This window comes from Gossypium raimondii, chromosome 9 (genome assembly GCF_025698545.1).
Source record: "Gossypium raimondii isolate GPD5lz chromosome 9, ASM2569854v1, whole genome shotgun sequence".
NCBI classification, from domain to species: Eukaryota; Viridiplantae; Streptophyta; class Magnoliopsida; order Malvales; family Malvaceae; genus Gossypium; species Gossypium raimondii.
The window spans coordinates 41,021,844-41,034,381 of NC_068573.1; the positions used below are offsets into that span (position 1 = coordinate 41,021,844).

At 36.2% G+C, this 12,538-nt stretch overlaps 4 protein-coding genes across 4 annotated transcripts; 2 read left to right on the plus strand and 2 right to left on the minus strand.

Annotated features, from left to right (window-relative positions):
- Positions 1-568: 568 nt before the first annotated feature.
- On the plus strand, positions 569-1,261 carry LOC105797714 (uncharacterized). The gene is made up of 2 exons (XM_012627645.1): positions 569-631; positions 725-1,261. Exons 1-2 carry the CDS (start codon positions 569-571, stop codon positions 1,259-1,261), a joined length of 600 nt encoding a protein of 199 aa, XP_012483099.1.
- Positions 1,262-1,709: 448 nt separating this feature from the next.
- LOC128032606 (uncharacterized) lies at positions 1,710-6,537 on the plus strand. Its single transcript, XM_052621268.1, has 2 exons — positions 1,710-2,824; positions 6,264-6,537. Exon 1 carries the CDS (start codon positions 1,710-1,712, stop codon positions 2,499-2,501), a length of 792 nt encoding a protein of 263 aa, XP_052477228.1. The 3' UTR covers positions 2,502-2,824; positions 6,264-6,537.
- A 474-nt stretch (positions 6,538-7,011) lies between these two features.
- Positions 7,012-9,307, minus strand: LOC105799743 (uncharacterized). Its single transcript, XM_012630441.2, has 4 exons — positions 9,185-9,307; positions 9,020-9,097; positions 8,822-8,923; positions 7,012-7,285 (listed from the first exon to the last, which is right to left on the minus strand). The coding sequence occupies exons 1-4, from the start codon at positions 9,185-9,187 to the stop codon at positions 7,208-7,210; spliced, it is 261 nt and encodes an 86-aa protein (XP_012485895.1). The 5' UTR covers positions 9,188-9,307; the 3' UTR covers positions 7,012-7,207.
- Positions 9,308-10,439: 1,132 nt separating this feature from the next.
- On the minus strand, positions 10,440-12,405 carry LOC105799744 (dual specificity phosphatase Cdc25). The gene is made up of 3 exons (XM_012630442.2): positions 12,198-12,405; positions 11,924-12,062; positions 10,440-10,870 (listed from the first exon to the last, which is right to left on the minus strand). Exons 1-3 carry the CDS (start codon positions 12,278-12,280, stop codon positions 10,700-10,702), a joined length of 393 nt encoding a protein of 130 aa, XP_012485896.1. The 5' UTR covers positions 12,281-12,405; the 3' UTR covers positions 10,440-10,699.
- Positions 12,406-12,538: the final 133 nt, after the last annotated feature.

A 12,538-nucleotide genomic window follows, 5' to 3' on the forward strand; every position in this document is an offset into this window, starting at 1 on the left:
CATCCACTTGCTTATAATGCACCTCTTCTTTACAATAAATGGAAAATGAAAGGAAAACATGGACGTATATTCGAGACATATTTAAAATAATTAATTATGTTATATGAATTATGAGGCATGCCATTAATTTTATTACCATGTATCTTTTTCTTTTACAAAACAGGCACATTAACTGAGTGAGTTAGTATAATTTGTTAATGAAATTTTTAATTTAATTGAAAACAACTAAAAATTTCATTTTTTATAAAATAAGTTGTATTATTATAAAATGTTTAATATAAAATCAGGGTGACTTTCTAACACATCTTGTATTTGCTTTGCTTTTATTAGCTTTCTTTATTAATATGTATGTATTAGACCTATAATTACCACTTCTTTTACGACTTGATATAATTACCATAACACTCTCGAAAGAAAACTCTCTCCTGGGAACAAGAAGCGAAACTGCATTGGAGTGTTAGGAAAATTGGTGATTTAATGGGTGGTGATGAGTGTAATCAGGTTGAGAAGTCGAAAAAATCCTACAGGGACTACCTTCTAGGTGGTCCTGCAAGAGGAGGTTGACTCCATGGATATTGAAGCTCCTAGTGATGATGGTGAGGATTCTTTGGAGGAAACACTAGCGACTAAGGTGGCTCATATCTCGCTTACACAAGGTGAAAAACGAAGAATCAGGTAGAAAAGGGAAAAAGCGTTAATTGTGAAGGTCTTTGGGAATTATCAGTTTCTTAATCAAAAGCTGGTTCAGTTATGGAATCCTTTAGGGATTATGAAAATGATTGATCTTGGCTGTGACTTCTTCGTAATAAATTTCAACACAGAAGAGGATTATGATAATGTGTTCTGGGGAGGCCCCTGGCTTATTGGAGGAAAGTTTATTACTGTTAGAATATGGACTCCCAAGTTTAGAGCTTCTGAAGCTAAGCTTGACAAAGTTGCCATTTGGGTTCAATTGATTGAACTTCAGATCGAGTACTATGATAGTGGTATTCTCCATAAAATTGGTACAAGTATAGGTAAGTTGGTGAAAGTTGATAATTATATTCTGGTAATGGAGAGGGGTAAATTTGCACGCATCTGTGTGGAGATTAATTTAGATAAACCACTGGTGAAAGAAATATTTATGGAGGCAAGAAAGCAGAGATTATGCTATGAAGGCGTGGAGAAATTATGCTTCTCCTGTGGGAGAATTGGTCATGGGAGGGAATATTGTCCTGAAGCCCAAACAGCAACGACCAAGGAGGAGAGGAAAAAAAGATGAGAGTTTGAAATTAAGTCTGGCCGTCGGTACCTAAAGCACTCAAGCAAATGCTTCACCTGAACGGAAAAAGGTTGAAGAAGATGGCTTTGGATCTTGGCTGTTGGTCCAAAGTAAGAGACAAAATAGGGAAGTCAGCAGCCCTGACCAAGTACATAGAAAGTGGGAAGTTGCCCACTCGAGCAATAGTAAGAGCGTCGTCCTTAATTACGACAAGACTAAACAATCCGTAGTTTTACCAAATGCTGGAAAGAAAGTAGAGAAAGTCCAAAAGGAGGATACCCAGAATATGGGTACTGTAAAAGGTCAATTTCGTAATGGAAATAAAAGAAAAAGGTCGAATAGGAATAGGGGCTTTACTTTTAAGGAATGAAGGGAATCGTAATTAACAAAAACCCTAAAGGCAGGCCACCTACGGGAAAGTCAAATACGAGCCGACCTAGGCCATGTGATGGGAGTAAGGTCTCCAATGTTGATAAGACATCACAAAACTGTTTGTCAAATTGGAGGTGGCTCTCATAGATTGGACGCTGCATGGGAAGGTAACCCTATTTCGACCAAAGCTGATAGTTCTATTAGGAAAAAATTAACCCTTGAACCCACACTGGAAAATGGCTCGGAGGGGGGACCAAAGGAGGTGGCAACGGGCAAGTTTCTGGAGAAGAGCCTTCGGTTAGGGGATAAGGTCGAGACTTGCAAACGGGATGATGATAGAATGGATGGACGAGAACAATCCAATCCAGGACCGACTATCCTCCACCACGAGGGGAACGCTGTCGAGAGGGATAAGGAGGACTCCAAGTTGGGAACAAGCAAGGCCACAGCAATAAGCGTTCTCTCAAGAGCGATTTCTTCAACGGAGAAATTCAAACGGAAACACCAAACGAAAGAAGTCACAAGCAGTGGAAGAGAGGCGCTTAGTGCCGACCCTCATCTTGTCGCCACCTATTTGGCCATTTCCTCCATGGCCCTTCGATCCATAGGAACATATGAACCAGAGATCCTGGAGCAACGAAAGGGAGGAACAATGGATTATGGAGATTCCACAGTACCGTCTAGAGGAGGAACCTTTGGAGTTTCACCTTATGGACCAAAAATTCACTGCGTTCGAGTTGAGAGTGAACCTACTAATCCAGCAGTTCCGAATCTGAGTACGGCCTATAAGGTTCAAGGGCAGATCGAGCTTCATGAACAAAGTGGAGATGAATCCTTGGTTCAATCCCAACTTGATAAGGGGCTTTGAAAGGGACCCGACACATCCTTCTAACCAACCATTCGATAATCATATCACTATCATTAGCAGGAACTGTAGGGGTGCACGGCATGCGGACTTTGGTAAAACTGTTAGGGATTTGGCTAGTGTTTATAACCCTCATTTGATGGTTATCACTGAAACGAGGGCTAGGGGTATAGATGTACCTAGGATTTTAGCGAGCTTACCTTTTGACAGATGGATGGATACTCGCACAAATGGTTCAAAGGGGGCATTTGGATACTTTGGAGGTCCAAGACGATCGACGTGGAGGAACTTTGCTCTACAGAGCAGGAGATCCATGCGTTGGTTAAGTTACGTGACTCTAACTTTACTTGGATTTTGTCTGCAATTTATGCTAGTCCGATATTTAGTGAACCTAAACTTTTGTGAGAGAACTTAGCTTTAATTGCTAGTAAATATTAGCTTCCTTGAGCTATAATGGGGGACTTTAATGAGGTCCTATCTAGTAGTAATAAGAAAGGAGGATTGCCTGTAAATTCAAATAGGTGAAATGCCTTCTATAAGTGTCCCAACTCTTATAATGTGATGGACTTAGGCTTTTGGGGTCCACGCTTTAGATGGAAAAACGGTAGGGAACTTTCCTCATTAATCCAAGAAAGGATTGATTATATCTTTGCGAACCCTGAGTGGAAAGTGATCTACCCAAATGCCTTGATTTCTCATCTTCCTAGAGTTAGATCGGATCATTCACCATTCTTGTTAAGGTTGATTAATTGCTCGATGCCAAGTGGAAACAAACTGTTTAGGTTTTAGAAAATGTGGTTGAGACATCCTGAATTTCAAAGTACGATAAACCCTTTTTGGAGTTGCATTGAACAACCAATTAATTCTATGATTAAATCCTATGCCGATTACTTGAAGATTTGGAATCGGGCAACCTTTGGAAATGTGTTCATTAATAAGAAGAAGTTGATGGCTCGGCTTGTGGGCATTGAGAGAGCTCTTGAAAATAATTCTAATAATCATCTCCTAGAACTTCAACGAAAGCTAACTTGTGGATACCAAGAGATTTTGGCCCAAGAAAAGGATTTATGGGTTATGAAGTCCAGAGTGAATTGGATTATTGAAGGTGAACGAAACACCCGCTTTTTCCACCTCAGTACAATCAAAAGGAGAAGTTTTAATCGTATTTTGGCACTGAAAAATGATAGAGGAGATTGGATTTATGAGAAGAGTGGCATTACTTATATCATACAACAGTACTTTGAAGGGCTCTTCACCTTTGATCAAGAATGGGATTTGCGTAAGATCGAGACCTCGCCCTTAGACTAGCCGATACTCAACGTGGAGAATCAGAATGCCCTCTTTGACCCGATTAGCGAGATTGAGGTGGCAAGGGTTGTTTGGTCTTTTAAACCCTTGAAGGCCTCCGGACTTAATGGCCTTCATCCAATCTCTTTTCAAGTGTTAGCAGCAGGTTAAATAAAAAATATTTTCTATGGTCAAGGAAACCTTCGACTTGGGCAAGCTATTAGAAGGGACTAACAATACCCTCATTGTTCCATTAGCCTTTGTAACACCACTTACAAATTTATTACGAAACTGATGGTGCAAAAGCTAAGACCTATGTTTGGTAAGCTCATTTCCCCCTTACAAGGAAGCTTTGTCTTAGGTAGACAAATTACGGACAATGTCATTTTTGCTCAAGAAATTATACATTTCATGAGACATAGGAAAGAAAAATGTGGATACATGATCATTAAAATTGATATGGAGAAAACTTACCATAAATTGGAATGGGACTTTATTAGGAAAGTCCTTACCTATTTCCATTTTCCGGTAGAGTGGATTGGAGTGTGTATCCAAATCTTCTATGTCGGTAATTGTTAATGGTAAGAAACCTCCGGAGTTTAGCCCTACTCAAGATATAAAACAAGGAGACCCTTTTATCTCCTTATTTATTTATCATGCGTATGGAATTCATAAAGCTTGCATGGAGAAAAAATGGAGGCCTTTAAAGGCGTCTAGGGGAGGACCAGAAATATCGCATTTGTTCTTTGTCGATGATGTTTTACTTTTTGCTAAAGTTGATAAAGGCTCAGTCCAATTAATCAAACATATCTTGATGAATTTTTCAAAGGAATCGGGCAAAAAATCAGCTTGGAGAAATCAAGAAATTTTTCTCTCCAAATACAAACACTCGACTAACGGAAGAAGTTTGTAATGAGCTCCAAATCAGGGCTACGGTTGAACTGGGCCGTTATTTGGGTTTCCCTCTACTCAATTCTAGGGTGAAAATTTTTTATTATGAGTTTGTTGCGGACAAAGTCAGACAAAAGCTTTGTGGTTGGAAAGCTAATTTGTTGTTACCAGCGGGGAGTAAGGTTCCTTGCTCCCCTTAAGCATTTGCAGGGACCTTGATAGAATTAAGCGTAACTTCCAATGGGGCGGATAGAAGGAAATTACATAAGATTAAATGGGAAACTGTCACCAAATACAAGGACCAAGGGGGATTGGGTCTCAAGACTGCTGCTTGCAAGAACAAATCCTTTCTTATTAAACTTGGATGGAGAATGATTCATGGGAAGGATGAATTATGGGTTAAACTCTTGGTTGCAAAATACGTCCAAGGGAGACTGGAGACTACAAATGTTCAAAATGTGTCGAACATATGGAGCTCTCTTAGAAAGGTGAGTGGATTACTGCAAGAAGGCATTCGATGGGTGGTTCGCAAGGAGAGGTTGACAGGTTTTGCGAAGACAACTGGTCAGGCATAGGAGCTCCTAGGTCCCTAGTGCAAGGGAGAAGCTGATCTATCATTTAAACAAGTGAAGTTGGGTTGGGATGAACAGGGACTGGAAGCTCTATCACTAACTGTTTCGGAAAATATTATGGAGGCTTTTATAAGCACCCACATTTCCTCTTGGTCTAATGCTAATGATGGGATTTACTGGAATTATGAGGGTAAAGGTTTATTTACTCTATCGAGTGCTTAAGAGCTTGTAAGAAGTAAGTTTGTCCCTCCAGGGATTGGTTCTGCAAGAGCTGCAACTGGATGGAAAGAATATGGAAATTCAAAATACCACCTAAAGTTGGGTTCTTTCTCTGAAAGTGTTTACATGATGCGATTCCTACAGAGAGTTTCCTAGCTTGTAGACAAATCCTACTTGATAGTACTTGCTCGTTTTGCTTAAGGCATCAAGAAACTACCGAACATATCCTCATGAATTGTGAGAAGTCGAAATATTGGTGGTAGTCAATCAGACCTCCTTCGGTTTCTTCAGGATCTGTTAATCAAAGTCTGAATGACTGGATCATCAACAATATTACTTCAAAGAAATGGCACCCTATTCATAGTATACCTTGGAAGGTGTTGTTTGCTTTTACTATATGGCAAATTTGGTTGACCCGTAACAAGAAGATTTTCGCAGGAAAGGAATTGTATAACGACGTCACGAATAAAGCCATGGAGCATTTTGTTATCTCAGCCCCTATTAAGTCCTTTCCAATCCTTAGTGATGGCTCTGCACTTTCTAACTCAGGGAAGGCGGGAGCAGGAGTGTTGATTAGGGACAGTAAAGGAGATTGGATCGTGGGAAGCTATCGACACAGTCCCCTACACACCAGTGTGTGTGCGGAACTGTAGGCGCTTAGGGATGGGTTGCATCTTGTTAAAGATCTTAATGTCAGAAATATTCTTATTGAACTTGATGCAACTTCTGTCATTGCTTTCATCGAGAATGACACTATCACTAACCCCCTTTTATTTTCACTTGTTCACGAGTGCAGGACCATTATCTCCTAGTTTGAACGTTACAAAGTAAAACACGCATTTAGGAAGGCAATCGCTATGCAAACATGCTGGCCAGACTTGGAAGCTCTGTTATTGTTCCTTCTACTGAATGTATTTTGCTATGTTTGTATTCCTTTCGTCGACAGCTTCCGGACTATTTAACCCCCCTTCTGCGTAACTGGGTTGATGTTGTTTCGGGATACCAATTTGTGTTGAACTTTTGCATGCTATTATGATCAAAAAATAAAAATAAAAACCACACTTAAATAAGATTTAAACTTGATGCTATGGTATTTAAATACTCAGTTTTACTACTCTTATTTTAATTTTTCCATAAATACATAAAATTTTAATAAATATACATTTTTTAGGTAAATTTTTCACCTATGTCATCATGATGATTAATGATTTATACTGTAATATTAATATATTAGTAGTATTTTTTTTAAGATCAAAAGGAATATTATTTTCTATCATTATATTGTAATTATTTTTTTATCGTGCATAAAATAACTCGTTGGTGGAAGTACAAGGCTAAGATGCAGGATAAAAGAGCTTTTGGGCTAATGGACCAGGCAACAGATTGATGTTCTTCAATTGGGCTGTCCTTAGGAAGGGGGATTACAAGGAAATATTTTCTTTCTTTTCCACATTTTCTCACCGAGACTTCAATGCACACTTAACCTGGATAACTGATTCCATAACTTCCAAAGCTTAGCCTTAGATTATAAAAACATTTCCTACTGATCAGTCATCAACTTCCCATGCTTTACTATGTTTATGATATATGAAAAGACAGTAATTTTTTTCCTCTGGAAATCAACAAAATTCTTTTTTCTTTGTTCAGATAAAATCAACAAGCTGAAGAAGTTAATCTTCAAAAAGATCATACATTTATGCCTGGATTTTGTTCCATGGAACCCACTTACAAACTTCAGTATCAATCCTGCTTGTTATCTGTTACTCCCATTGGTTTTGAACTAGACTCTGGTACAGTAGGTTCAGTTTCTGGCCGAACCTGTCAAAATACCGGAATATCATTACGAAATTGAAGATTATATAAACGCATCTAAACACTTTAAAATGTACAACTTGGAGAGGCCAGAGCCAGGACAGCAGCAACAACCACCAGCCAAAAATCAAACATGATTGTTTTCAGCTTTTGAGCAATAACTTGTATAGTAATATAAAGCATTTTGAAGTTGGCAGTTGCTGGATCTTTTGCACACAACATAAGCTTGCAGAGAAGCCCTGCCTACTAAAAATGCTACAAATAAAGATATTCTATTCGAGAATGATACAAAACCAACTCATGTAACTAAGACCAGTCCATACTGGCATGTCTCTCTTGCATAAAACACAAATAACACGAAGAGAATTAGATGTTACATACTCCATTTCTTTTTTTATTAAAAAGGAAAAAGACATTTCTCCTGCAATTGGACCTGAAACACTTTCCCAACTTTAACTAGCTTATGAAATCTTACATTCCTGCTACCTACCTACCAGTAAATTTGGCCACTCATACTAAGTTATTATATAGTGATTCAAACAGTAATAAAAAATTGGAACGAAAGTAGACAAAGGAGAACAATAACTCAAGTAATAATAACCATTCAAAAAGGATATAGAGCTTGTTGAGTCAAAATTATATCAACAATCAATAAAACTCCCAATAACTCTACATGATCATAAAGAATCACCATCAGGGTCTCTCAAGTAGGGATATTTGGGGTTCGGGGAAAATAAGTTTTAGACCATTTTCAAAATTGATTAGTCCTCAACACTTTTTAATCTATTGATAAGTGCTTATATCAAATAAAGCAAAAGAGATAAATAACAAAATTGTTAGTTAACTTATCTCTTCCCTCCTTTCCACTAAAAACTAGAAATTCTTTCCACTCTCATCTCCTTTCCACACTAACCAAATAAGGGGAGAAATAAATTGTTCAAAGCATAAAACCTCCATATTCAACTCAATGAAACTATAATAGATTGATGAACAGACGACCACTTAGGCAGCTCCTGTTCAGATTAAAATAACACTGAAGGACATTGCTCAAGTCATGGCCAGATTTGGCACTGAACGTTCTACATCTTTTAGTTTCCTTGTTGGAAACCTTTGGAATCCTTTATGCTTCTTTCACACAACAGAAGAAAAAACAAAAGTGTTTATAGTTATACTAATGCACATCATTAACCTATATCTTTTAATTGTAACATACTTGGGGTGACATGTTGGATATGGGTATGCTTAATTTTTTTTTTCTAAGTTATTCCAATCATGCCCTTATATCTATGTCTGAAAATGTGTTGGGATCTAAATGAAGAGTCGGCTAACATAGCATGTTATAATATAATTGGAATCTTCCAATTGCACATAAGAAAAACCCCTTACTAACCCTAACTAACAGTATTTCAACAAGTAATTATAATATACCAGCATAGATATTAAACCAGAATTAACTTTAGAGCAGCTTAGGATTAATTATTCAATTTTTTTTTTTTTGAAAAAGCACAAATTAATTTAAGCTGGCAATTAGTAATAACTCACTTTGCTAGAGTTTTCCGTTTTCGCAGGCGGCCTATACGGACACGCCGCAGGTGCCCTCTCCGGTTTCCGGTATTCCCATCCAAGAAGCCAGTAAATTTTACCCTAAACCCCACAAAAAAAATAAGGAATTGATCGAAACAGAGGTTAATTAAAGTATATACTTAAAAAGAAGATAGTTTAAAGAATAAATAAATTTACCATGATGAAATAGAAGAGGAGAGGCAAAATATTGACGATCGGTACGAGGAAGAGTGGCAATAGGCAAGCTATACAAACCTGAAAATAATAGTAAAAGGATTTACAACTTTGGTCGAAGAATTATAGAAAATTAATTGAATTTGAAATGAAATTCTTAAAATTCACCATCTTTTAATTTTTCTCTTTTGGAAGATTTTGATTTTTTTTTCGTGCTTCTTGAAATTGAGATGTAGTTTTCTAGTTTCGACGTTTATTCTATAATTTGGTTATATATAGGATTTCCACTGGATTATAACGGGTTTTAGTAGGTAGTGAGATCCGGATAGAGTACCGGATCCAATATACAAACAAACCAAAACTAAAGGTTAAAATGTGTTATAGGTTCTTGTACTCTTCCCAAATTTAGAATTTAGTCTTTATATTTTTATTTCCATAAATTTAATCTTTCTTTCTATTTTTCAAATTTCAAAACTCAGGTCCAATTACTAATACCGTTAATTTTTTTATGTGACATTTAAAAAAACTCAATAGCAATGTAACTAAAAAATAATGTTGTAATGAACTTAAATTTAACAAAATAATATTAACAATGTTAATAATTGGATTTGAATTTTGAAATATGAAAAATAGAGGATTAAATTTTAAATATAAAAGCTTCAGGACTAAATTGTAATTTTAAAATAGTACAAAAACTTATGACATATTTTAACCAAAACTAAACTGATTTAACAATATATTTTAAAATATTTTGAAAGGATAAAGAAAATGTGGTTTTATAAAGTATGATTTAAATTCTTAAGTAAGGAATTTTAGTTCGTAAATTGTAAATTAAGGATGATTAAAATCTAAAATTGTTTAGCATATTACCCTTCTTACTTTATTTTATTTTATTTTATTTGGGTAGAAGGTAAGATTAGATACGTTAGATGAAAGATTTTATTGTTTAATTAACAAAATTTAAGATTATTTAAAATCATATTTTGCTAAATTATTTAATTATTATTTAAGCCTTTAATTAGATTAGTGTCACGAATCAATAAAAATTCACTTAATTAAAAAATAACTAAAATACTGTAGTGAGATTTAAGTCTAAAGTATCATGATTTCGTTTGGCTAGAAATGGGGAGGAATTTATAAATGGGCTATTTTACTCAAACAAATTTTAAAAGTCAAAAGCTATTTTACTTTGAAAAATTTTAGATTAAGGTTGTTCACTTGTTTGTGTGTAAAAGAAATTGATTTGACCAAACCATTTTTAAATAACTTCTATTCAAGATTCAACCCTTATAGAGCCTATCAAGGTGAATATGTAGCTCGGATCATTGATCATGTCTAATTATAGGGAAAGTATTTTTTCTTTTTCATAGTTCAATTTGTTCATGCAATCACCTTTTAACTTCAGTAAATCGAATTCGAATCATAGTATTAATAACTTTTGGTTTTTATTCATAGTAACTATATAATGCATATTGTCCCAAACAGAAAGGGACAGTAACCAGCCATGCACCAAGTGTTAAAAGTGAAAACAAGCTTGGTAGAAACCAAACCCAGTAATATAGTATATCTCCATTAAACATTATCAATCAGAAGAGAGAATAACCGAAAAAATGGTTGGCACCAAGTAGATGATATATGTTTTTGCTTCCTTATCAGCCCGAATTAATTCTAATGGATGGTTGGTTATGCACTCTCTCCCTTGCAAGGGATGTCAGTGCAGCGACAAACAGGTCGTCCGGAAGCTTCCCAGCCATTGAAACCGCGCTCCAAAACCAAAATGTTCTTGATCCCAGTATCTTCCTTCAACTCCTCTAGATGATACGCTAACCTCCGTGCACAAGTTGGGCCACGAACCTGCAAAAGCATCATCACCAGGATATTCAGCATTTGTACAGATCTTCTTCCATGGAAAGGAACCATTATTATGTGAGAACAAAATATTTGAATGCATCATGTGTGACTGGTTATGCATGTAAGCTTGCGAACTTATGCTGACATATGATGAATCACACTGATAGGATCAAAAGCATGGACCTAAGAATATATTATCTATTCAAAAGCAATTACAAATTGAAATCTATGAATGCTCAACTGTATGCAAGCAGGAGGAAGAGTACAAAAAGAACACTGTCAAAGAAACTGTGACGAAACTTATTACAAACAATGAAAAGAAACAGCTTAAGTTCGAGTATAGGCAATGCACCGAACCAAATATACTTCAGCCCCAAATAGGTATTTCGATTCTACCTTGATTCACACATCACTTTTATAGTCCATGCTGATGAACCTCCTGTTCACTCTACGTGGCTTCACTCAACACAAGACATACTTTCCAGAAGGAATAGTGGTTATCTCATTCCAGACTAAAACATCAATCTAAAAATGACACCATCATCCGGAGGGAGGTAAGCACCACAGTAAACAATCTTAAATGTGGACTTGTAACTTTTAAGAGAGACCTAAGTCCAAGCTTCGGAATCAGAACAGGTAATTTTCAGTTGCAATAAACAGACTACCTGAATACACCTATATGAATTTCCCAAACTACCAAGGCATGCTGAAATACTGTTTGCCAGAAAAGTATAGCATAGGCCATTCTGTCATCCTTGCAATCTTCCCAAAGCACATGTTTTTGCTAGAGAAAGCTGATTTGTTGGGTAGATCCAGATGTTGCAATGGCTCTGTCTTTTATTATCTCGTGATATCTATGTTAACTAAGCTAGCTTTCAAATCTTAATCCACAAATACTTGAAACATCAACCCTAATTAACAATGAAAAAAGCCAAATATTGACTCTCAAAGCCAAAACTATCAATCTTGATCCATCAGAAAACAAAATAGAAATCAATAAAATAAGAGAGGTCAAACGGTGAAAACGCAGCAGAAGATGAAGAAGAAAGTAAGTACCTGGCTTAGAGCACAATGAAAAACAAGAGTATCTTTGCCTTTGACATCTTGGATAAGATTGGAGATCTTATCAGTGAAAGTGCCACTGGCATAGTGCAAAGACCCAGCTATATGCCCATCATAACTCCTTTCATCATCCCTTAAATTAATAAATTCCCACAGCAAGAAACAAACCCAGATTGAGTATCTTCCCAAATAATCAACCGAAACAAAAAAATCTACATAAAAACGTGGAAATTAACCCAAATGAAAAAAGAGAGGTAAAGAACTGAACCTAACATCTATGATGGCGATATTCGGAAGGCGTTTAAGGGGAAGGAGTTGAGAGCCGGTAATGTAGGAGATGGTTTGAGCCATTCGCTTTGCCAGAATCTTTGCTCGGTTTCTTTGCTCTTTTTCTTGTCCGGACTGGCACAGAACCAAAGATTTGATTTTTCTTTTCTTTTCCTTTTTCTTTTTATTTCCTTTGAAGTGAAGAATCCGATCCTCTTCTTTAACTATGATTTGGTCGTTGGATTTACTAGGCTGTGTTTGGCTGACTTCTTTTTCATTAATTTATTTTATTTTATTTTTTATTTTCATATAATTAATATACAAAAATTTTGAAAAACATTT